Genomic DNA, 26,652 nt, shown 5'->3' with positions numbered 1-26,652 from the left:
ACCGCAGCGGCGGCGGCGGCTGAGGGGGCGGTCGAGGGGGCGACTGAGGGGCAGGAGTCCAAGGGCATCCCCGCTGAGGCAGGAACTCAGAGCCTGGGGTCCACGGCCTCTCGCACCGCCGCCTTCGCCGTCTGCGGGAGGAAGACGCGGGAGGCGGCGGCGAGCGGAGACGGCGGCGGGGGGAGCGCTGAGGCGGGCCGGGCGGGCGCCGCAGTGGTTTCGGCGTCTCCTCGCGGCGTCTCCTCGCGGCGTCTCCCGCGGCCGGCCGGGCTGCGCCGAGTGGGCCCTCCACCCCTGCAGCGCGCGCTCGGCCTCCGCCCACCGCCTGGCGGCCACCGGCCGAGGGTCCCGGCTCCGCGGGAGGGAGGGCGGGCGGGCGGGGGTGGCGATGGCGGGGGCATTTTCCACAACGTGACTGTGAGAGCCTCCTCCTCTCACATTCCGGGCCCTTCCAGCCTCCGCCCTCGCCGCCCGTGTGACTGAGGGGAGACAAAGGGGAGGCGGCCGCGCCACGCGCGCGCTCGCGGGCGGACGGACAGACGGGCGGACACACGCACCGACGCGGCGCCGCCCCATTCCTATGCCCGCCGCGCCGACGGCTGCGCTCGGTGTCCGCCCGGGGGGCCCCGCCCCGGCCGCGAGGGTCCGCGCCGGCCCGTCCCCCGCCGGCCGCGCCATGTGAAGGGTCGCGCCTGGACCCCGAGGACCGCCGGGAAAGATGGGGGATGCCGCGGAGGCGCGGGACCTGCGGAGGACGTTCATCGTGCCGGCCATCAAGCCCTTCGACCACTACGACTTCTCCCGGGCCAAGGTGGCCTGCAACCTGGCCTGGCTGGTGGCCAAGGCCTTCGGGACCGGTGAGTGGGCCCCCCACGAGCGTGGCCGCGGGGTCGGGGGAGGAGGGATGGATTCGGCGGGTCTGGTCCAGACCCGGTGCCGTTCAGCGGGCGGCGGTGCTGGCCGGGTGCTTTCATCGGACGGCACGAGTGTGGTTGCTGCTGTTTTCGGGGGCGGCTCTGTCGTGTGGGGTGGTGTGGATTCGTGATTTTCCTCTTTGTGCTGCGCGCGTTCCCCTTGGGCACGGCTGTGATGACACCGCCCAGACGCTTGGGTAGTTTCTTCATTATGTATGGGAAGGAGGCGGACGGCACCCAGTGGGATGTCCGTTCTGACGTTGGTGATGCTGCGATCGGGCTCCCGGGCTGGAGGGTGGCCCGGTCGAGGTGCCGAATCGGTTTCAGTGTCATCCTTCAAGCCTGGGTCCTCCTCCCTACGCATTCACGCGCTGTTAGACTGGTTACTCGAAACCCCATCTAGCTGGCTGGCTGTAGGGTGCTGTTTTCATTTTGTGTTATCAGCCAGACGTATTCCTTTTTCAAACGTACTTCGGCTTCCTCAATTTAGAGAAACAAAAACTCCGCACTGTGGATTTTTTTTTTTGGATACAAGAGTGTTTTGAGGGCATGTGCTGTTGACACTATTGTATAGTGCAGCAGCGATCCACCACTCCCCCTGCTACCCAGGCTTTGCAGAATAACAGGAAAAGGGCCTCCGGTTGTAATTCCTTAACTGTTGCTTCAGGAGCCCGTGTTGTGGAACGCCCCCAAAATTAGGGAGCATTTCACTTGAAGAGGCTCCCGTAAGGTGGTTCGTCGGTAACTTGCAGAGTCGTTTTGTAAAATTTCTGTGCCCCAGTTAATAAATTTTGGATATATAAGATGTTTGTTGAAAAGCTTCTTGGTATTTACAGATTTTTCTCTAGATGTTAAATATAGGGTTTTTTGGAGGAGGGAGGATGGCTTATTTCTAGTTTTAGGACAGTGAAAATAGGTGGGTAAATGGTTTTATTTATGACCGCTTGAACATGCACAACTGAGTGTTTTCGGGACGGCACCTTTTAGTTGACTAGCAAATGCATTTAAGTGTTTGGAAAATTAGTGGAATTTTGAGGGAAACTTCACATTAAGGTGATTTTAAGTTTATGACAGGTTTCGTTTTATTTGAATTGTCATGCTCTGATACTGAAGTACAAAGATGTTAAAGGTTTTAAAACTGGCATTAGGAGTAAATATAATAAAAAAGTCATTTTGAAATAATTTTAAGGATTTCTTTGGAACAAAATGTGCAGAGTAGCACAGAGGAGGAAGCACAAAGTGTTAGTGTGTTTTTATTTTCTGGAACCGCTGATAACAGTGAGAATAATAGACGTATTTTGGTTTTAACTTAAGCAGCGTGCTGAAGCTCATATCCGTTTGGAGGAGAAATGAAAGCTGTTTAAATATTTAGGAAAAATGGAAAGAGAGAAATTTATATAGTGACCTACGTAGACAAGCAGTGTGTACACAATGGAAGTCAGAGGGAATGGCAGAAATACTTTCTTTCCTTCTGAAACTGGAAGGATCCTTATAGTACAGATGTCAGAATCTTGCCCTGGATTCACAAGGCTACTCACCAGACAATGGCCTACTTGCTGGATATCTGTCAGGCCAGTTTCCTGGATTCTGGACCAGGGAGGAATACACATTGGACACACTTGAGGAAGGGAGGAGGTGAAAGGAACCTGATCCCAGTGGAGTCTGTCATGTGCCAGGCACTGTGCTAGATGCTTTCATTAGGTTGTACTTTGAAGAGTCACAGCAAGGCTGTGAGGTGGTGGTGTGTTCCCCATTTAAAAAAACTGAGGATGCCAGTGCACAGAGAGGATGAAGAGCTTTCCTCCTATCACACTTTATTGAGAGCAGAGATGAGTTTTGATGTGACTGCCTGACACCTAAGGGTATGGCATTGCTGGAGACAGGGCACACCTCTTATGTCCAAGTACTGTACATCTGTGCTTCGTTTATTACTACAGCAACCCTCCAGATAGATACTGTTCTCATCTTGTAGGTGAGGGAGCAGGCTCAGGGAGATGAATTTGCTTAAGATTAAACATTTGGCAAGTGGTGGATTCTGCATGCCAGCTCGCCTTTCTGACTCTGAAGTCTTTGCTCTTTACACCACTCTGCAGCGTAGTCCTTTTATCTGCAAAAATGTGCACATAGTACATGGTAAAAGTCTTTTTCTTTTCCTTTTTCTTTGAAGAGTGGGCAGATCTTAACATACTCTCAGATGATTTAGATGAATATTGTTGTTACTTACCTACATTTGCCTTGGCAGCAGTTGGAATGGATAAAAACATCATGTTCAAAATGTGAAAAACAAGTTGAGAAGACTTTAAGAGAGTGACTTCGTAACAAGAAATCAATACATTATTAAGAATATTATGTTTGTACGTTCTGTTTATTCTTTAATCACTAGTCTTTCAAAGTATAAATTTATATGGAGTGAATGGAAAAAAAATAAGATTTCATTTCTTTTGATGTAAGTATTCTTCATTTGCTGCAGACACTGTTATCAATGTTAATAGACAACATATTTCAAAGGTATTACCTAATGGTATTCAGTTAATCATTCAAAAAATTAGCCCAATTTTAAATCACAATTTACTAAAATCACTTTAATGATGACATGTAGAGTCTTCAGGCACTGATTTAGTCTTTTTCCGTCAGAAGCTTTCTAACTTTTGACATATTAAAAAGTGGTCACTTTTAGAACTATATGTTGGTAAAGATTTAAAATGAAAGCTCGAAATCAATTGTGGGCATAGAATGAAGTTATTGAACCACAAAAAAATAAATAAACCACTAGCATTGTAGTACCTAGAAAGTAGATGGAGTATTTGCTTAATTTGAAGTCTTATGTCACGAGCTTTGAATCATATTCTTTTTTTTTTTTTTTTTCTTGTGAGGGAGATCAGCCCTGAGCTAACATCCATGCTAATCCTCCTCTTTTTGCTGAGGAAGACCAGCTCTGAGCTAACATCCACTGCCAGTCCTCCTCCTTTTTTTCCCCAAAGCCCCAGTAGATGGTTGTATGTCATAGTTGCACTCCTTTTTGTTGCTGTATGTGGGATGTGGCCTCAGCATGGCCGGAGAAGCGGTGCATCGGTGCGCGCCCGGAATCCGAACCCGGGCCGCCAGTAGCGGAGCGCGTGCACTTAACCGCTAAGCCACGGGGCCGGCCCTGAATCATATTCTTCTCTTTACACTAAAAATATTCCAGATAGCCCAAATCTTAATAGTTTATTTTGTGGAAGAATGCAGATACAGTTTTGATCAGATGAAGAATAAGTTTGTTTAGATGAATTTCACACAGTTAAACAGATACTCTCATTACTTTAAGCAAATTGCAAAAGAAGAAGAAATTAAACTATTCGTGCTGTCTCTACTGTCTTTGAACAGCTTGACCCATTTTAGCAGTGATATTACTGAGTTTGCTTTAAATGTTCTCCTCCCTTACATCCTTTGGGGAAAATGGTAGGTGCACAACCTCTTATGACTCTCTTCCTTACTAAATTCTTGAATTTAGAGTTCTTAATGTGGAATTTAAGGCTCATTTTCTAGTGTCAGTGTATTATTTCAGCTTTATCAACTATCATTCTCCCTTTTATACCATTTAGTTTAGTAATATAAAATTGTTTGCTGTTGTAAATATACCTTGTTACATTTCATCATATATCCCAACACATTTTGTTGTCACAGTCCTACATAAACTGTAACTCTTGTGCATATATGAAGATTGTGATGGCAGTGGGTAGCATTGTGTTTAAGAGAGACTTACAGCAGAGAGGGCAATTTGGGAAGTTATTGCAGGAGTCCAGGCAAGAGATCATGAGGGCTTGAAGGTTGGAAATGATGATAAAGCTGCTAATATTTATTGAGTACTTACTGTGTGTCAAGTGCTTTACATGTATTATCTCATTTTAATCCTCATGACCACCTAAAGAGTGGAAACTATTAATCATACCAGTTGTACTGATGAGGAAAATGGGGCCCAGAGGTTTAAGAACTCATCCAAAGCCACCCAGCTTACAGAGCTGGGACCTGGGGAATCTGATTTCCGTCTCTGCCCTTAACCACTATGCTATAGGTGTAGAAGCAAAATTAGTGGAAAAGAGGCAGAAAATACAAAAAATGTTGCAGAGATTTAATCCCTAGTATTTCTTGTTTTTTTCTTTGTGAGGAGATCAGCCCTGTGCTAACATCTGCCAATCCTCCTCTTTTTTTGCTGAGGAACACTGACTGTGGGCTAACATCTGTGCCCGTCTTCCTCCACTTTATTTGGGATGCCGCCACAGCATGGCTTGACAAGCAGTGTGTCCGTGCACGCCCGGGATCCGAACCGGCAAACCCCGGGCCGCCAGAGTGCAGTGCGCGCACTTAACTCCTTGCGCCACCGGGCCGGCCCCAATCCCTGGTATTTCTAAAGACTGAATTTGGGGTGCATGGGGAGTGGTTTAAATAAAAAGGTAATACATGAGAGGATGAGGTCACCTGAGGTTTTAAGGATGAGGTTACCTGAGCTTTTGAAATTTAGTGACTGGGAGGATGAATTGTGATGCCATTGGCAGGGAGAGAGAAAGACACAAGTTGGAATCAGAAGTCAGCTTTGTTTTTGGAAACTTTGAACTTGATATGTTGGCCAAATATCTGAGAAATTTAGTGGAGTAGGTAGCTATACATGTAGGTATGGAATATGATTGAGAACTTGAGGCTAGAAATAATTTGGGAACCTTCTGTGAATAGCAGTGTAATTGAAGTTGGAAGCAGATGAGATCGTAGAGGGAGAGAAGAAATTTGAGACAGAATCTAGGGTAGTGAACACTTAGAATGGTTTTGTGGGTGGGGGAGCACTGAGGAAAAGAGGCAGAAATAGAGCAATCAGGGAGTTAGGAAGAGAATTAAGAAAGTATAATAATACTGAGGCCCTGGAAGGAGAAAGTTTCAAGGGGGGTGGTCTTATTAGCAGTGGCAAATGCTACAGGTTTTTAAACCATGCCTTTCTTCTAAGAGTTTGTGCTCTAGTAGGAGAGATAGAATAAATGAATAACTATAGTTTAGTTGAGGAAATATATGAGCCATGTAACTGGAACAGTGACATGTGGAGAGAGGGCGGGGTAGGAGACAGGGGAGAGAGGTCACTTTCAGCCTCTTGATCTATGAAGGAAGGCCTCTGAAGTGGAGGTGGTAGTTAGACTAGACCCTGAAGGGAGTCAGGCTCGTATTGTAGATGGAGGAGGTGGTTTGTGTGCAGGCATGGAGTTGTGAAACCCAGGTAGTGTTAGTGAAACAGCATAGACCAGTTGGATTGGAGGAGGTTTATGTAATGAAGTAGTGGGAGATCCAGCTTGAAAGGTAAATTGGGAGAGAATTGTTTGAAGGGCCAGGTTAGGGAATTTGGTATTTATTTAGTAGATAAGTAAATTATCTTAAGCATATTGGATTTAAAAAATATATATAACTAATTTATTGAACACATACTTTGTGCTAAGTACAATTTTGAACATTTTACATGTATTATTTCTTTTATTCTGAGAATGACCCTATTTTAAGTAGGTAGTATTTTATTTCTTCTTCTACAACTCTAAAGCAGGGTTTCCCAACCACAGAACTATTGGCTGGGTAATTCTTTGTTGTGGGAGGCTGTCCTATGCATTGTAGGATTTTAGCAGCATCCCTGGACTCTACCCACTAGATGACAGTAGTATTACCCACCCCTGCTTCCACCCCACTTGTGACAAGCAAAAATGTCTCCAGATATTGCCAGATGTCTCCTGGGGGGCAAAATGACTCCAGCTGAGAACCACCGCTGTAAAGATGGTAAGATACACTCAATTTAAAAAAGTCTTTTGTACATTAAAGTACAAATTAATTAGGCATTCTGATTTCATAAATATTCACATGGAAAATAAGAATTTAGGAAATATGATAGTTTGCCATTTTTATAAATGAGGAAACAGGTTTAGAGGGGTTAAATAACTTGCCCTTGATCATCCAGCTTGAAGGGGTGGAACCAAGCCTTTATGATACTAAAATTTGTGTTTTAACTTCCATGCTTTATATTTTCCTATAGTTCACTACAATTTTATAGCATAGTACTGGGAGTGAAGGTATAAAGAAAGTGTCAAACCTTTCAAGTGTAAGTCTTAAAATTTTTTTTGCAGAATTTTAAAGTATATTTAATTTTTCTTGAACAAACCCATTTATATTTGATTAGTACAGAAATAGGAAATATATTTAGCATTGGTCTGTCATTTCAGGGCCTTCCCCTGTGCCCCCTGTGGATCTAGTTTTCCCTGTGTACTAGTTTATGGATGTTTTCTAATGGTAAATTATAAAGAATGATATTTAAATTAAATATTACACATTGATTAGTAGTGACAAGCTTGATGCTTTAGCTGAGGTAATTGTTTTCATTGATCACATTTAGCACTTTTTCCACCGTCTTGCATAGTTTTTCCTTTTCTTTTTAAACATTGACTTTTCGTCAACATAACATTTTAGATTAAAGGCCTCCATAGTAGTATCTTTCCAGATCTCCCTCTACCACTCACTCCCTTTTTGGGGGGACATTTTCCCAAAGACTCTTTGTCGCAGTTTCCCTGCTTGCTGAAGAGTCATGACAATAAGTATCTTTATACTGCTTTGAGTTCTTTAGAAGAAAACATAAATTGCAAAGTGTTGGAATTTATCAGTTTCAAATTTAGACTGCCTTTAGGTATTCTCTTTGCCATTGTGGAATGGGATTATATTTCTTATAATAATTTCAAAGAATTCTTTTTTTTTTTTTTTTTTTTTAAAGATTTTATTTATTTATTTTTTCCCCCCAAAGCCCCAGTAGATAGTTGCGTGTCACAGCTGCACATCCTTCTAGTTGCTGTATGTGGGACGCGGCCTCAGCATGGCCGGAGAAGCAGCGCGTCAGTGCGAGCCCGGGATCCGAACCCGGGTCGCCAGCAGCGGAGCGCGCTCACTTAACCACCAAGCCACGGGGCCGGCCCAAAAGAATTCTTTTTGTTAAAAATATTTTTTACTACAAACTAGCAAAGATAGAACAGGCTGGGAATACAGTAGTAGAGAATTGCGCTCTGCACTATTATGCCTAGTAATGTTTATGCCGTACCTGTATCCTATCGTCTTGAGGTAAAGAGATGGAATTTCATTTAACTGGAAGAAGTGTTCATCTCCCCACTCCATCTTTCACAAACACAGGTTCCTGGTCTGTGCATGATCTTAAAAGATTGTTTTGACCTTTGTTCCCCTGTTCCCACCCCTGTCCTTCACAACATTTTCTGTCCCTAAAATGGGAATTGCATGCAAATTTTAAGTACTTTAGACTCTTGGAATAAAGGACATTTGAAATGTTTGAAATACTTTAAAAGACATTTGTCCTCAGGGAAGGCAAGTTTCAAAGTAGAAGGTTTCATTTCTGCTGGCATTTTAATACTACTCTCAAGATTCTCTTTTTCAACTGTCTCCATGTTTTTCCGTTCTCTTTTTGGATGACATTCAAATAAAGAGGTTGCTGACCTTGTAAATTTTTCTCTAATTTATATGTTTTGTAGAATTTATATTGTAACAGATTTTGAAACAGCAGAAATATTCTTTTTTTTAAGCTACTTCAATTTTTTTTTTACATAGATGCTGGAGGTCTTGATTATAAGTTCTTGAAAATTTACTTTTTGACACTTAAAAATGTTTTTTGAATAGGTGAGACAGGCACAGATTCAAAACTCAAAGGGTAGAAAAGGATAGATCTAGTGAAAAGTTTCCTTCCCACCTGGACCCAGAGCTGCTCCGTTTCTGTTTTAAGCCAGCTGACATCATTGGAAGTCTGTTTTTCAAAGGATCTCTTGGTGTACACTTAAAAATGGTTAAAGTGGTAAATCTTGTGTATATTTTACCACAATAAAAAAAAGATCGCTCAGAAACAGAGCAGAAAATGTACTGGGGGCGAGGGTACTAAGAGTTATGAAGGAGGAAGACAATTAGGAAGTTACTGTGGTCCAGGTGAGAGAGGATGGCAGCTTGAATTTAGATGGTAGCAATGGATATGGAAAGGAATGGATGGATGTAAAAGATAAGACTTGGTGATTGGACATATGGAAGGAAGGATGAGATTGTGGAAAGTGTTAAGACTGACTCTATTTATTGAGAAAGGGAACAATGGCAGAGGGCCGGGTTGTGTGTGTGAGAGAGAAAGAGAGTGGGAGAGAGAGTGTTGAGTTTGAGGCATATCTAAAATGGTGGTGTGTACATTAGACCCTTGAAAATTCATATGTGGAGCTCAGGACATCTCAGGGGTGAGAGATATAGGTGGTAATTAAAATGAAAAGAATGAGTGACTGCCAGTCGCTTTGAAGGAGAGTGAAGAGAGAAGGGGCCCAAGAGAGGAGAGCCAGCAAAGGAGCCAGACATAGAGTAACCAGAGAGGAAGAAAGAAAATCAGGCCAGTATGCAATCTCAAGCCTAGGGAAGAGAACATTGAGGATGAGGCAGTATAAGGTGCAGCTGAGAGAGATTAATAAGCAAGAAGAGGTCTCAAAAAATCTATTGGATTCAGCAACAACGAAGTTATTGATGACTTGGCTGAGAACATATTGAGGGGAATGTGGAGGCAGAACTGTGACTAGAGTGGGTTGGAAGTGAATGGGAGGTTGTATCAGGATACTTGCACTTGTAGTAACAGAAAATCCAACTCAAATTGGCTAGCAATAGAGAGGATTTATTGGCTCATACAACTGAAAAAGTTCTGAGGTAGAATGGGCTTGGGATCTGGTTTGATCAGGGATCCAGCTCCATTTCTCTGTGCTTCCCTTAACTGTGCTCTTCTTCATGTGAGTTTCATTTCTCCAGATGTTTTCTCTCATGGTAGCAAATGGCTGTAGTAGTTCCAGGCCTCACATCCATGTACCACACCATTACATAGCTCTTCCCTAATGGTTGAATGGAGGTTCTGTACTCTCCTCTTGCTTTTTTCTTTCTCTTTAAACCAAGCCATTTGATTATAGAAAATCTCTAATGTATACAATGACAGTAAACCTTCATGTGCTTTTCACCCAACTTCCACAGTCATCAGCTCATGGCCAATCTTGATTCGTCTGTAAACAGGCCCCACACCCCTACCTGGCCAATTATTTGAAGCAAATCTCATACATTATATCATTTCATTTATAAATATATGTATGTATGTATCTCTAAAAGTCAAGGGCCCCCCCCCCTTTTTTTTTGCAGGGAAAGATTTTCTCTAAGCTAACATTTGTTGCCAGTCTTCCTCCCCACCGCCCCCCAACTGTACATAGTTGTGTATAGTTCTGAGTTCTTCTGGTTCTTCTATGTGAGCCGCTGCCACAACATGGCTACTGACAGACAAATGGTGTAGTTCTGCGCCTGGGAACTGAACCGGGGCTGCCAGAGCGGAGTGTGCTGAACTTAACCACTAGGCCATCAGGGCTGGCTCAGGGACTCCCTTTTTAAACATAGCCGTGGTGCTGCCATCATCACACGACTCCATATCATCAGTATTAAGGTTTCTCTGATTGTCTCAAATCTTTTTGTTTTTTGTCTTTTTTTTGTTTTACAGTTCATTTGTTCCAATCAATACCCAAATGAGGGCCATACTTTGCAATTGGTTGGAATGTCTTTTTATGTTTTTTTAATACATAGGTTCCCCCTCCATCTAATTTTGTTTTCCTTGTAATTTATTTTTTGGAGAAACTGGAGTATTTGTCCTGTGAAGTTTCTCACGGTCTGGATCTTTGTATGTTGTTTATTAGATTTCTCTTTGTCCCCTGTATTTCTTATATATTGATAGATCTAGCGAATTATATGGATTCAGATTTTTTTTTTTCCTACTTCATAGGTCGTGTGTACTTCTACTAGGAGGCACTTAATGTCTAGTTATCTGTCTGTCATGACTTCTTCATTTATTAGCTGGAATACTCCTTTAAAAGAAATTTCTCTTTTTTAAGTATTTGGGAAATTACTTTGGTGAATGGTAACCTCCAAGTATACTACCAGGCAAAGTACCCCAGAGCTCACAGAACAGAAAGGGATTGGATAAGTTAACAACACTTTTAGGATAGAGTGCAAGGAGGGAGAAAGAGCCACACCCTGAATCCTGCAGTATATGGTGTTCATATATCCGTCTCTTTCTGTTACATTGGTCTTCCCCACTGATGGTGTGGTCACAAGGACCAGAGTTGAGGTTCGAATAAAGAGGCCCACAGTGACGCACAGGCCCGTGATACACACTTGCTGTGTCAGAGAGACATGGGACGGACGTGCCTACCACAGCTGTAGCTTGCCAGTAAGCCTGGTGAATAGCCATGGGTTTTGTGTTCCTTGAGCAGAGGACACGTAGGCCAGAGTGGGTGTCACCAATGGGTGGCCAAATTAAGGACTCATGAGCATTAAGTGTTCGTGTATATTTAGTGTTCGTTGCCTCTTGTTTCTTCAGTCTTATGCATATTTAATATATCATGAATATTTAGTACCTTGTATATTTAGTGTATCATGAATCTTTAGCACCTGCATACCTCATGAATATCAGATATCTTGTTTTTTTCTATCCCTTTCTATGTTTAACATATATATGCCACTAACTTCTTACCTTTATTTAACACATTCTATGAATTCTGTCCATGCCTGACACAAACTTTTTGCTTATTAGTACTTATTTATAGTTAAAGTATCTTAAAAGATTTCATGTATGTTTTACAAACTACAAACTTATTCATCTTTTATAATAGAGAATTGAATAGGCTTGGAAGTAGAAGTACATTACACTGATGTACAGGGCAGGAAGGATAAATGCTATGTTCTTTCCCTTTATTGGAGGGAAATTGGACCAAACTGAATGGATTACTGGCCCCCAAGAATCTAAAAGGATGTAAAGAACAGGGAGAAAGAGCATTCTGAACTGAGTGACCAGAATGTGCAAAGGCAAAGGCTTTATAGCAGAAGGGGGCGTGGTTTCCAGGAACTACATGTGGCATAATACAAGGAGATGGGCAGGGCAGGATCATTGCTTTCTTTTAAGTCAGAGGAAGGATTTTAATCCTGAAAGAAGTTGGAAGTCATTGAGAACCCTAGGGTTTGGTGGTGGTGTGTGTGATATGATCAAATTTGCTTATGGGAAATAAGGGAATTCTGGCTGTAGTAGAGAATGGTTTGGAGTGAGGACAAGAGTGAATGTGCGAAGAGAAATTTAGGAGTAAAGGCAGTAATTCAGCTGAAGAGTATTGATAGCCTGGACCTGGGAGACGTGAACTGAGATTGTGAGAAGGGGTGGATTTTATTTGAGGGTTGAGGGAGAGGGAGGCATTAATGATGACTCCTAGGTTTCTGGCTTGTGCAACTAGATGGATGGTGGGGTAGTTCACCGATGTTGGGAACACTGGAAGATGATCAAATTTGAAGGAAAAGATTGATTTGGGGCATTTTGAGATTTCATAACTTTTTTCAGCATAGTTTTAAACGTGTAAGTATAGTACAAAGAACTCTCAAATACCCTTTGTGTTGATTTGCTCCTTTACTAAAATATATTTTTATCTTATAAAAACAACAGGCCAGTTATATTACAGAATGTCCCTCAATTTGGATTTGTCTAATGTGTCTTAATGATTAAATTCAAGTTATGCAAATCTGGCAGGACTACCACGGAAGAGGTGCTTTATCCTCAGTAGATCGCATCAGGAGGCACATAATGTTTGTTCCAGTGTTGGTGATGTTAACTTGGATCACTTGGTAAAGTGGTATCTGCCACTTTTCTCCACTATAAAATTATTATTTTTTCACTTTTAATTAATAAGTAATTTATAGGGAGATAATTTGAAATACCTTGTTCATCATACTTTTACCCACCACTTTAGCATCCAATAATGATTCTTACTTGAATCAATTATTGCTATTATTTATTACTGTTGTTTTTTTCCCATTTATTAGTTGGTATTCTACTACAAAGAAGAGCTTTCTCTTCTTTCTCTTTTACTTATTTTTTCATTTATTTGTATCAGGACAGGCTCATTGATTCCTGCTTTATTTAATGGGTTATAATCCTTTATTATCATTATTTATTTTGCTGTTCACGTTGTCTCAAAGTTGGCCAATGAGATGTCCTTTCAGCTGGATCCTGTGTCCTTTTGACATGGCCCCATCACTTGTTAGCATTTCCTTACTTTCTGGCATGCACACACACGCACACACAAATACATTATTAGCTCATCTTGTACTTTTCCTGTTCCAGCCCTGGGAAGAGCTGTTTCTTTAAGAGCCTGGGTCCTTCTAGTGGAAAGGATGTTAGAAACCAAGCTATAGGTGCTAGGCTTATTGCTACTGGAGTTTAGCAGATGGAGCTGGGAAACTCACATGCGTGCATAACATATAGCTACATTTATTTCTTTCTCTATATATAGATAGATATAAAACACCATGTGTTCATACTGACACTTCCCATTTCAGTCCAGCACCATAGAGTTCTTTCTAGTCTTTCCCCTTTTCATATTTGTAACTCTACTTGTCACTGAGAAACCTGGCTCCCATTTTGAGTTTGAAGTTTCTTTGTGACCTCCAAGTGAAGAGTTGAGTAGGTGGCTTATAAGGATCTGGAGCTCAGAAGAGGTGCTTTAGTCTCATAGGGTAGTGGGAGGAGTGAAGGAGGTAATTTAAGCTCAGGAATGCCATACAGCGTTTAACACATGGTTTGGTAAGTGGAGGGAAGGAGGGAGCTAACTTTTAATTGACCTTTTCTTTGAAGGCAAAGCTCTATGTTTAGGTACTGCACATTCTTTTAATAAATACTTCAGTGCAGGCTACATTCTAGGTGCTAGTGACACAGGATAGAGAAGTATCCTCTTCTCCTCCAAGGTGACATTATAGTGGGAGGGGGCGGAAATAAACAAACATAAATATTACAAGATAATAATAACTGTTATATAGAGATTTAAAATAGGATGACTGATTGGGTGGTCAGAGAAGGTATATCTGAGGAGATGACATTTAACTGAGGTCTGATGGAAAGAGCCAACCATGTGAAGGTTAAAGGGAGGAACGTTAGAGGCAGGAGAAACAGCTAGTGCTGTTTCTCATGCCAGAAGGCAAGAGCTTGGCATATTGTAGCAACAGAAAGACTTGGGTGTCTGGAGGCCAGTGGGCCAGGGGGAGGTGGGGGAAGTTAAAGTCAGAGTAGAAGTAGTAGGCACGTCTGTGACATGGGGAAATTTGAACTCAGAGAAGTTAATTACTGCCTTCAAGATCCCATATCAAGTGGGAAAATTAAGGCTCGTCTTTTGTTTTTTTTTAAATTAAGGTATAATTGACATATATTAGTTTCAGATGTACAACATAATGATTCATTATTTGTATATATCGTGAAATTATCATCACTGTCACCATTCATAGTGGCAAAATTTTTTTTGTGATGAGAACTTTTAAGATCTACTCACAGCAACTTTCAAATATGCAATGCAGCATTATTAACTATAGTCATCATGCTATACATTACATCTCCATGAGTTTTTTATTTTGTAACTAAGTTTCTACCTTTGACCCCCTTCACCCATTCCTCCCACCCCCCACTTCCTGCCTCTGGCAACCACCAATCTCTTCTCTGTTATCTATGAGCTCATTTTTTTTTTTTTTTTAATTCCACATATAGGTGAGATCATACAGTATTTGTCTTTCTCTGACTTATTTCACTTAGCATAATACCCTCCAGGTCCATCCATGTTGTTGCAAATGGCAAGATTTCATTCTTTTTTTTTTTTTTTTTTTGGTGAGGAAGATTAGCCCTGAGCTAACATCCGTGCCCATCTTCCTCTACTTTATATGGGATGCTGCCACAGCATGGATTGACAAGTGGTGCTTTGGTCTGCGCCTGGGATCCAAACTTGGGAACCCCGGGCCGCCGAAGTGAAGTGTGCATATTTAAGCGCTACGCCACTGGACAAGCCCTAAGATTTCATTCTATTTTATGGCTGAATAATACTCCATTGTATGTATGTACCACAGTGTCTTTATCCGTTCATCCACTGATGGACACTTAGGTTGTTTCCATATCTTGGCTGTTGTACATAATGCTGCAGTGAACGTGGAGGTGCATGTATCTTTTCAAGTTAGTGTTTTCTTTTTCTTCAGGTAAATACCCAGAAGTGGAATTGCTGGATCACACGGTAGTTCTATTTTATATTTTTTGAAGAATCTCCATACTGTTTTCCGTAGTGGCTACACCAATTTACATTTCCACCAACAGTGCACAAGGGTTCCGTTTTCTCCACCACCTCGCCAACACTTGTTATTTCTTGTCTTTTTGATAATAGCCATTCTAATAGATGTGAGATGGTATCTCGTTGTGGTTTTGATTTGCATTTCGCTGATGATTAGTGATGCTTAGCAATTTTTCATGTACCTGTTCGCCATCTGTTTGTCTTCGTTGGAAAAATGTCTATTCAGATCCTCTGCCCATTTTTTAATCAGGTTGCTTATTTTTTTGCTGTTGAGTTCTGAGTTCTTTATATATTTTGGATATTAACCCATTATCAGATATATGATTTGCAAATATCTTCTCCCACTCAGTATTGCCTTTTCATTTTGTTGATGGTTTCCTTTGCTGTGCAGAAGCTTTTTAGTTTGTTGTAGTCCCGCTTGTTTATTTTTGCTTTTGTTGCCTTTACTTTTGGTGTCAAATCCAAAAAATCATCACCAACACTGATGTCAAAGGAGCTTACCACCTATGTTTTCTTCTAGGAGTTTTATAGTTTCAGGTCTTACGTTCAAGTCTTTAATCCATTTTGAATTGACTTTAGTGTATGGTTTAAGGTAAGGGTCTAGTTTCATTCTTTTTTGCATGTGACTGTCCAGTTTTCCCAACACCATTTATTGAAGAGACTGTCCTTTCCCCATTGTATATTTTTGGCCCCTTTGTCATAAATTAGTTGACCATGGATCTGTGGGTTATTTCTGGGCTCTTTATTCTGTTCCGTTGATCTGTGTGTCTGGTTTTTTTTTTTTTTTTGTGAGGAAGATTAGCCCTGAGCTAACATCCGTTGCCAATCCTCCTCTTTTTGCTGAGGAAGATTGGCCCTGGGCTAATATCCGTACCCATTTTCCTCTACTTTATGTGGGACGCTGCCACAGCAGGGCTTGACAAGCGGTGCATCGGTGCGCGCCCAGAATCTGAACCTGTGAACCCCGGGCCGCCGAAGCTGAGTGCACAAACTTAACTGCTACACCACCAGGCTGGCCCCTATGTGTCTGTTTTTATGCCAGTACCATACTATTTTGATTACTGTAGTTTTGTAATATAGTTTGAAATCAGGGAGTGTGATGTTTTCTGCTTTGTTCTTCTTTTTCAAGATTGCTTTGGCTGTTAGGGATCTTATGTGACTCCATACGAATTTTAGAATTGTGAAAGATGCCATTGGGATATTGATAAGGATTGCACTGAATCTGTAGATTGCTTTGGGTATGGTGACTCATCTTTTTTAATTCAAAGCCCCTATTTTTCCTGCTATATCATGCTGCCTCCTAATGGTAGTGAATATGGGTTAGCTAAGAAAAGGTTTGAGTTTGAGAGGGAATATATTGCAGAAGTAGAGTGGCCTAGGGGAAAACTCTCAAGTTTTTCAAAGCCGGTATAAGAAGTGAATTATGATTACTAATGCAGAGTCTGGAAAAATTGAAATCTGGGAGTCTCTTCAGGAAAAGGCTAATGACTGAAATTTTTAAAAAAATAACGTTTTCATTCACTTATCATATATTTATTGAGTGCTCACCATATACTAGGCACTGAGTTAGGTGCCTGGGGATTTGTATTATGGTGAATTAGACAGACCTGGTCCTTGCCCTCTGGTCACGTGTGAGGGTACTCATTTTAGTACATCCCCATCAATAGTGGGTTTAAAAAAAATTCTGCTGTTTTGATGGGGAAAAAAATGTTGTCTGGTAACTTTGATTACTGGTACTATGTATTTTTTTCATGTTATTGACCATTTTTGTGTCTTTTGGTTAACTTAGAGTTTGTCTATGGCTTACTTTCCGTTGGAGTTTTTGAAACTCATGAGTTCTGTCTTAGCGATTGTTTTAGAAATAATTTTTTACATTTGGAAAATAAGGTAGTGTTCCCATGATTAGGTGTGGTGATATTTCTAAAATGCATACCGCTCTTGCCTCCCGCCTTTCATTGTTTTAAAGAATTCTGTATCATTTACTGGCATATGGATGCAACTAGTAGCTGACCCAGCTTTATAGAAAATTGCCTTGAGCAGTACTCTCTCTACTCGCCTCTACTTGTATCTTAAGCATTGCAGGTGATTGTTAATTTCAAAACTTGGATCTAGTCAGGATTTATAACAACATGATTAAGGTAGGTTCTGCTCAAGTCCTGGTGCATAAGAAAAGCTTGTCTCCTATGGTGTTTCACCTGTTCCATAAGTGTTAATGTCTTAGCTTTTGTGCTCTGGAGGTCGGGGAGACGGTGAAACCTCTCATCTTTGATTTTGCCTTTTTGATTTTGTTTATTTTCTAATATGCTGTTTCAGTTCATTTGTTTTAAAATGTGGTAGAACTCCAAATTTTAAAAAAAAATAATAGTCTTTTGCTATTGGCAAAAATGATAAACATTTTTGAAGTCTTCTCTTAAGCATATTTAGTTCTTGAAGACTTGTTTTTAAAAGTGACCTATTTTATAATATTCAGTATGCAGTTTTGCATTCTTTTGGGGGTGGAAAAAATCTGTTTTTGTCATATTTTTGAAACGTTCTTTGACTTGTTTTGGATCCTTTTGCTTTTCTTTGCTTTGGGAACTTTTTAAAACTTACACTTTCATAATTTAGGTTTGTGGGTATGCCATAATAAAATGGAAATAGCCCCAGAGCTGTGTGTCTTCCACCTTCTAACCTTGTGCTCTTGGCAAAACGGTTGTTATTTTTGAATCTGTTTAGCTAGGTGGTTTAGAGCTGGGCTCTGCATTTGTCAGCTATGTGCCCTTGGGCACAATAACCTTTCTTGGGTTCCTTATCTGTAAAATGGGGACAAGAGGATTGTTAGGACTGAAAGACAGAATGCATGTTTAGGACAGTGTCTGACACATAGAAGATCCTTAATAGGTATTAGTATATTCCTAATATTTATCTGTATATTATCTGATTTGCCAGTTTCACCAAGTGAGAATGGATGTAAAAGCAGTAAATAAATGTTAGATGGATGTACAGGTATGTTAGAGAAGTTTGTAATCCTGATAATGAGCAGTCACTTTTCTTTGCACAACTAGTGTTTAGATACCAAGTCACCTATATTAGTCATTTTTTAAATTGGTACAGGAAATAAAAATCCACTATGTATATATTTTATAATCTTTTAAAATCAAATAATTTCCCTTTTAGAGTTGTTGTACTAAATAGCTTCTATTTAGTTTCTGTGATACTAAAATTTAGATGAATACCAGGACTGTATTCTGTAGTTTCCAGCTGATACTGAGGTAGCTGTTAAGTTTAAGGCTGACTCACTGCTGGTTAATGCAGCTATGAAGGAAGGAAAATGTTTTCAATTATTAAATGAGGATGATATTTTTAGATGTCACCGAAATCCCAAATTGATACATCTACTCTTGACCTCTTTCCAGAGTTCTATATCCCCAGCTGCTTTTTGGATATTTCCACTTGGATATTTTTGCTGTTGTTTCAAGCTCAACGTATATAAAACTGAGTTTATGATCTTGCTTCCAGAATTGAGGCTTCCTCTGATTTTCCTTTTTCTATTAATGATACCACCATTTCCCAAGACCCAGGCTTGCTCATCTTTGATTGTTGTCGTGACCCCCTCTCTTTCCTTTATTTCTGGGTCCTTTTGGGTTTGTCTTTGGCAGTCTCTTATGTCCTTCATTTCCTGTTTCCACTGCTGTCTTCCAACTTCATTTGTTTATCTCTGTAATATTCTATCTCTGATTTTTACCGCCATCAGTATTGAATACCAGATTAATTGTTCCCAAACATAACTCTTAGTGTGTCACTCTCCTCCTTTGACACTGTCAGCAGTTCTTTGTTAGCTGTTACATAAAGGCCTTAAGTTTCAAAGAGATGTTACTTTAAAGTCTTAGCACCAGCCTTCCATCCAGCTTTACCTCTCACTGCTCTCCTACATGAACCTTTTCTCCATCCCGCTGTTCAGGTGGGTTTCTCTTCACATCTTCTCTCTCTCCCCTTCTGTTTAGAAAGACCCCTTTTTTTGACTAAACAAATTCTGCGTATTCCTCCTATCCTGTTTCTTTAAGATGAAGTCATGTCAGCTCACCATAATGCTTCCTTCTCTGAGCTCTTAGCACTTGTGTTCATTTCTTTCATTTGGTGCTTAATCATTTACTACTTAGTATTGTTTCCAGTTTCTGAAGTGCTTAATTTACCTGTCTGTCTAGTCTTTTGTAGATTATTGGCTCCTTGAGGGTAGGGATTATTCCTATTGCTTTTGATTCCCTAGAACCATGCTGGTATATAAAATGAACAGCAGTCATTACTATAGTATTGTTTGATGAAAATATTTTTCTAAATAATAGAAGCCTTTCAAAAACTTTAAGGTGAAAATCGTTAAGGAGTATTTTAATACTTTGTGAAGAAATTTTTTGAAATGCTAACTTGGATTAGTACCGTGGCATTATTGAGCTTACATTAAAGCTCTCTGTTGAGGAGACTCCTAAAATCCATGATAGGGGATGGCTGGCCTCAGAACCTCACTTTGCACAGAGAAGGCAGGTGAGGGACTGGCTAAGTGTCAGCCAGAGTTCAGGTTCTCTGATTGCAGCTCCTTATTGACTTTTAACTTCGATGCCCCGCCTTTCCTTTTGAGGGGACAAACCTCATTCTTGTCTTGGTTTTGATGAAAAGTGTAGAGCCCAAGTAAGGAGTAGGGAGGAAGAGGAAGAGACACAGGATAGAAAAGGCAAGAAAACTTGTAAAACAGTGAGAAATGTTTTGTTTGTCTTGTGTTAGTGATCCTGCTGCCGGCAAATGTGAAGATAGCTCCTGAGGTTGATTTGGAAGTAGACATTGGGAGAGTGGACTTGACACTCTTCAAGGGAGATGGCTAACAGCAAAGAAACTCGGAAGGAGATTTGTTTTCCTCTCATGTCCCATTTGTAAACTACCTTTTCTGTGTCTCCATTGAATAGGTCAGTTGGGTGCCTGGGAGGGCTTTTGGGGGTAGGATGGGGAGTGGTCAGTGGGAAGGTGGAGGTAATGGTGGTTTACTAGTGTAAGAGATTTTTTTTTTTTTGTGAGGAAGATCAGCCCTGAGCTAACATCCATGCCAATCCTCCTCTTTTTTTTTTTTTTTTTTTGCTGAGGAAGACTGGCCCTGAGCTAACATCTGTGCTTGTCTTCCTCCACTTTACGTGGGACGCTGCCACAGCATGGCCTGACAAGCAGTGCGTCGGTGTGTGCCCAGGATCCGAACCTGGACCACCAGCAGCAGAGCAGCAGAGTGCACTTAATACCTACGCCATGGGGCTGGCCCCAATGTAAGGGATTTTTAAGAGTAGTTCTCCCCTAAACTATACCCATATCTCCCTCTCAGTAGCTTCAGCAGGCAAAGCAAGAGGGGAGAGAGACCAGAGGCCTTGAGGCAGAGGGACGGAATAAATTAGGCAGTTGATGTTTTGCAACTGATTAGCTGTAAAATTTTGGACAAATGATTTTATACTCTCACGTGGCAAGGACAAGCAATCTCCTGCAATAGCTGTTCCAGTGCATTTCCTGGTGACTGCTTGAATGTGAGGGGATTCACTGATACTGGTTTTTAGGAATCTTCTAGCTCATTCTGTATAGCTGAGTGTACATGTGGGAATGCGACTTTCCCCAGAGCCGCCAGACTCAGAAAACTTTCCTCCTTGTTTGCTTTGTAGTCCCTTTTAGAATAGACTTGGAACCATATCTTCTGGAAAGGAAATTTCTATCTCTTTCTCATTCTAGATTATCTGCCAAGGTCTAATAAATCATCTTTGCAGTTAAAGGCTTATATTGTTATTTGTACAAGGAATCTTAGTTTCTATGACATGAATAATACTTACTAAATAAATTGTTTCTTTATAAAAATCTTGTAAGAATTTTTTTCCGCTTAATCTTTATAGAAAATGTGCCAGAGGAACTTCGAGAACCATTTTACACAGATCAGTATGACCAGGAACACATCAAACCACCTGTTGTTAATTTGCTTCTATCGGCTGAACTGTACTGTCGTGCTGGGAGTCTCATTCTCAAGAGTGATGCTGCAAAACCCCTTTTGGGCCATGATGCTGTAATCCAGGCTTTAGCACAGAAAGGTCTTTATGTCACTGACCAAGAAAAATTGGTAACTGAACGAGATCTCCACAAGAAACCCATACAGATGGTGAGTCTTTATATACCCTAGATTGCTTTGTTTGAAGTACGTAATTTGAGTGTGAATTGTATTATAAAACAGAAGGAAATATGTTTTGAAATTGGATTGTCATTTCTGCCTAAGTTTAAAAAGTATCTTTTTTTTTTTTTTTTCAAACCTCGTTTCCAAAATAAGGAAAATTCTTTTAATAAACTATTTTGGAAAGTTTGATGTCATCATAATGCCTGGGATAAACAAATACTTAATTTCCAACTACTTTAAAGTGATTTTTACTCAATTTTAAAACTTTTTTTTTCCATCCTAGACTAGCTAGGAGAGATGGAAAGTCCATCCTTGATTTTATTCTCATTAGCAAAGAGGTGAGCTTTTTAAGTGTTCATTTACATGCTTGAATGCATGTGAATTTCTGCATATCAGGTATTTTAGTTTATTTAATAACCATTAATTCATTCTTGTGGAAGACACACAATGAAGGACTCTAAACTGGCCTGAGACAAGCCTGCAGGAACTTGCTCATGATAGTCTCTGGAGACAAGTCCAAATGTTTAAGTTCATTGTGTGCTGCTTCAGTCTGTTGGTCTACTTCAGCTTAAGTTTACAAAATGCTGGGCATCATCAAGAATGATATTAGAAAGAAAGAGGGCTTTGCACATTTGATTAAATCATGCTCCTATATGAGACTAGTTGTCTTACTTGGGAGGAAGAGGAGAGGTGTATATAGAAGAATATATTAAGAAATATATGAAATTATGAAATTGAAGGATGAACAAAAATTAGTTTACCAAATCTAGTACTAAATGAGGTGATGACCTACTTTGCTTTCTGCCTATTTTCCTTCTTGAAAAAACTTATTACTTTCAAGGAATGGAGAAGAATGTCTCAATAAAAATTTAATTAACTTAGTTATAGATTTATAATAGAATTGCTAGGGATAACTAAGAATATTTATTACCAGATATGAGATTTTCGATTTTCAACTTTCATTGATGGCTTCAAATTCACTTTATGGTTACCCTCTGATTTTTGTATACCTGCTTTGTGTACATATCATATATGTGAACAGTTTGCCAGCAGCAGGGGTGAGCATTCTACCTCGGTGTCCTAGCAGTATCTCACATCCAGCCTTTCTAGTATCACTGCACTAGTTGGGTGCTCCTGCTTTGATTATTTCCACTTCCATTGTTTTAAGGCCAAGTGATAGTTATAAAGCACGTTGATGACTTGGTGAATCAGTGTTTGCTTAGTGGCTGTTCTTTCAGATACAGATAGGTATATGTTACATAACCCAGTTGTCCTTGGAGTGGGTTATCTATTTTAGATCATTTTTAGTAAGAATGAAACAAACTTAACATTTTCTACATTATTTTTCTAGGGCAGTTTGTCTGAAGATACAGTATGAAGATATTTGTAGCTTCTAAAAATGAGGCGTTTGTAGAGTGCCAAATGCATTAGTGTCAGGTTTCTTTCACGCTGTATTGATCCTGCTGATTAGCTGTGGACGCGTGTACATCTGATTGCAGGAAATGATATTTAAGGAGTGTAATTTAAGTGATATGGAATCTCTCTGTTTCTCTGTTTCTGACTTCTATCTGGGGGTTGTTAGAACACTTCATACTTGATTCCATCATCTTAACTCGTTGTAGTGTCACATTTATTGACCTATGTTTTAACTGTTTACTTTCAGTTTTTGTCACAATTTGATTTAAAGTTTTCCAAAGCTGTGAAGTTTTGATTGATCATATTGTAATATTACTATTTTTCTAAAACCTGTGTGAGAAGATTTCTCAGAGTACTAGTAAAAACTTTGTTCCTTAAGAAACTGTTTTGTTTGGTTTGCGAGTAATAAGTATCAGTTTCCTTCATTGTCCTGCTTTTTGGGAAGGACAGTGAAAAATAGCATGTTTAATTGTACTGAATATATTTACCCCCTCCCTCTCACCTCTAAATTATCTTAATGCTTTTGAGATCTTTTATTTCTGTATGCTGCCTCACAGCCTTTTGGAAAAAAAAAAAGTGTGGTGGTAGCAAAAGTATAATCATAAGTGTAAGGCAATTTTGACTAAGCAGATCTTATTAATTTTGGGGTGGGTGGGGATTGAGAGGAATGTTTTTTTTTTTAATGAAAACACATGTTGGAGGATATATCCTTTTTATCACAGTGCTTTTAAAGACAGATTTTTTAAGAGTATAGCCTTTAAAATGTTTTCTTCTATACTTATGTCAATGGAAAAGTATTTTCAGACACTGTTTTTTAAAGCCAATTAATAATTATAATATGTTAAAGTTTATTCAGGACATAATCATTATTAAGATTGCTAGAAGGGACTGTAATTGTGATCTGCCTAATGAATATTACAAATAATGTGAGTGAAGGACAAATGTAAACGCTATACAGTTAGAATGGTAAAATGCACGTTGTTCTGAGAGCTAACATTAGTGTATGCTTGAATCAACATTGAGTATATGACTGAATGGGTATGTACCAGAGAAGAGTTGTATACATTAAAATCCCAGGGGAACATCTTTTTACCAAAGGTGTGTTCTCGTCCAAATCACGTTATCTATCAAATTATTTGTCAGAATAAATACTGGTATCTAGAATGATGTGAAGATTGAGGGACTTGTAGCAAATGGAGCCAGATGCTAAAAAAGATAGCCTAAGAGTACAGAGAAGGTTTTGATCTTCCACAGCAAAATGAAGTTATATGTGTATTGCATTCAGTATTATCAGGTAGGGCTGGGGGATTTGATCAGTGTCATAAAAATCTTAAATTCATAGAATTTCATAGCCAGAAAGAACCTTGGAAATCAGAAACCGGTATGGATAAAACTTCCTGATCATGGGGAACATGAGTACCTGAGGAACTTTGAATACAGATTCCCTGGCCCTCTAGTCAGAGCTTCTAAATTAGAACCTTTAGAAGAGGGGTTGGGACATGGATTTTTAAACAAGTGTTCTGGGTGATTTTTATGATCAAGAATGTATGGGAAATATTGATCTAATTCAGAGTCATTTTATGTATGTTATACTTCGAGTTTAGAGAGGTTAAGTGATTTGCCTAAGGTAGGACTGTTAATAGCAAAACTAGAGTTAGAATCTGAATGAGCTAGAACTGTGACTTTCTAATTTACAAAACCAATTTCCACACTTAAATATTTGGAATCATATTTACCCAGCTATTTATCTTAACTGTAGACTGGTTACGAATCACACTCTTGGTTGTGAATCAGCTTTCTTGGTTGTGAATCAGCTTTCCAACCATGTTTGCGTATATAGGAAATGAGTTGATATTTATAAAACTCAGTTATTTAAGTAAATGTATATAGTATGTGTGATATGAAATAATGAGATTGCTTTTCATATATGACTTGTAAAATAACGTTTATTATTTAATCAAATCTTGTTTTGGAACAATCATTATTATAAAAACCAAAAATTTGTTTTGAAGTGCTTTCCTTTAATGAGTACCAAAGAGATCAAATATTCTGTTTGCTTGATGGAAATTAAAGTGGGCTCATAGGTCATTTGATAAGTAAGGCATAAAACATTCTCTCATAAAGTGTCAGTGTTGTTATAATGGATGTTTTTGGGTATTCAGAAAATATAACCTAAAGAGTTATTGTGCATCTTTGTTGCTAGACATTACACTGCTTTATCATGATGGGAAGGCCATTGAAATTCTGGCTAAAACACAGATGATGGAAATATTTTTCTACCCTCAAGAAGGATATTCCTATATATAAGATGTGCGATTTCATTTTTTCGTATTTTGTAGTCTGTGCATTCAGCTGACCACTGACGCTTCCACTTGAATGATATTGAGCTTAGAATCTAGTGAGGAAGAAGACTGGAAAAAAACTAATTAGACACCATGAAATAAGGGCTCTAATACGAGTTTAGGCAATAGGCATTGGGACTGTGGAGGTTGATGTGATGATTTCTGCTAGGGAATGTGAAGGAAGTCATCATAGGGTAGAATGATCAGTGGGGTTTCAATGGGTGGGAAGATGGATTGGGTGAGAGTGCTAACCAGGTGGAAGAAATTGTTTGAGTCAAGTTTGAATTGTGAAAGTATGTTATTAGAAGTTACAACGTTGACTGCATGAAAGCCTAAATGTAAGATGAGGCTAAAAAATAGGTTAGATCATGAAGAGGCTATGAACTGAAGTTAAGGATTTTTAACTTTTTTGTGGGTTACAGGATCATGGAATAAATTTTCATAGTATTTTTGTTTTTGTTGTTTTGAGGGTGGTTTATTGGTTTTTTTTCCTTGCCTACATTAAACAAGACATTGCAAAACACTGAAACACTTTGTGAACTGCTATACTGTCAGCTTGGTGTAAATTGCTACAATTTATTAACTCAGATCTTCCCAATTTGCTTATATCTATCTGTGTACTTGTTCCCTTATCAGACTATCTGGTAGCTCTTTTTATTTGGTTTATATGTGCCATGCACTGTGCTTACCTTTACATACTGTGTCTCATATAGTTTAATTCTTTTAAGAACTCTAACAGGAAAGTACATTGTCCCTGTTCTACTGATGAGGAAACTGAGGCTTTGAGAACATAATTAAGGTCACAGAGCAAGCACAGTAGATAGTGAAGGCAGGATTAAGACCATCTCTGCTTTAACTATAAATCCCACATTCTTAATCACTAAGCTGTATTTTTTGTCTTTGCCTAGGTAATAGGAAAGTAACAGGAATAGGATAATAGGAGGGTGGGTATGGAGAGGTGGAAGGTACATCCAGTGTGCCACCTGGAAATCTGCCTGGTGGTTTGAAATCTTGGTAATTTGCCCAGGCTTCTTTTCAAAGTAATTTACCCATTCTGTTCCTGTCTGGAAGGTTATGTTAATTTCATGTACTGGGGAGTAACTGTAGCCTCTGAGTTGGATGACTGCTGACAGAGGGTGAAGCAGAGTTGGGATAGTCTGTCTGGGTGGATACGAGTTTCTTGATTTTAAGAATGTGCAGAGTAATCCCCTAGTTACCATTATTTTTGCTGGATACAGGAAAGGTGTTGAGAACGGAGAAGCTGATCTCAGGAACATTGTGTTGTCCCTTTTTTCTTTTTCTTCCTACCTCCCTCCCTTCCAAAATATTGGTCCTTTAGGCAGCTGTTCTTATGGATTTCCATGGTGTTACCATCTGTTGGAGCTCAGTGTCATTTACTCATGTAGAAGCTTTTAAAAAAATCTTTCTCCCATTTGAGAAGATTAAAAATTGCACTTTAGAGGAAAAGGATTATATAAATTTAACATTACAGTAGTAGTTATTAATTTCTAGTCACCCTTGTATAATAATGCCTTGCAAATTTATGAGCAGGACTTGTCTGTGAAAAGTCATTTTAAATTCTCGTAGTTTTGTTGAACAGGGTTTTTTTTCTTCCTGCATAGAGCTGG

General features: G+C 39.7%; 1 protein-coding gene across 3 annotated transcripts in view; it reads left to right on the top strand.

The window, feature by feature from the left end:
* The first annotated feature begins 378 nt into the window (after window positions 1-378).
* Window positions 379-26,652, top strand: part of CAMSAP2 (calmodulin regulated spectrin associated protein family member 2) — a 116,618-nt gene continuing 90,344 nt past the window's right edge. For 2 of the 3 annotated variants that reach the window (XM_004438972.3, XM_014794122.2), the window contains exons 1-2: window positions 379-857; window positions 20,995-21,254. In XM_004438972.3, the coding sequence (XP_004439029.2) occupies window positions 719-857; window positions 20,995-21,254 (399 nt within the window). In that variant the 5' untranslated portion in view covers window positions 379-718. The remainder of the gene's footprint in view (window positions 858-20,994; window positions 21,255-26,652) is intronic. The other variant, XM_087424316.1, reaches the window with a different exon arrangement.

This window comes from Ceratotherium simum, chromosome 36, assembly GCF_057802395.1.
Source record: "Ceratotherium simum simum isolate JZ-2026a chromosome 36, ASM5780239v1, whole genome shotgun sequence".
NCBI classification, from domain to species: Eukaryota; Metazoa; Chordata; class Mammalia; order Perissodactyla; family Rhinocerotidae; genus Ceratotherium; species Ceratotherium simum.
Note: the sequence above shows the minus strand (reverse complement) of the source record. Positions and strands in the feature narration are given on the sequence as shown.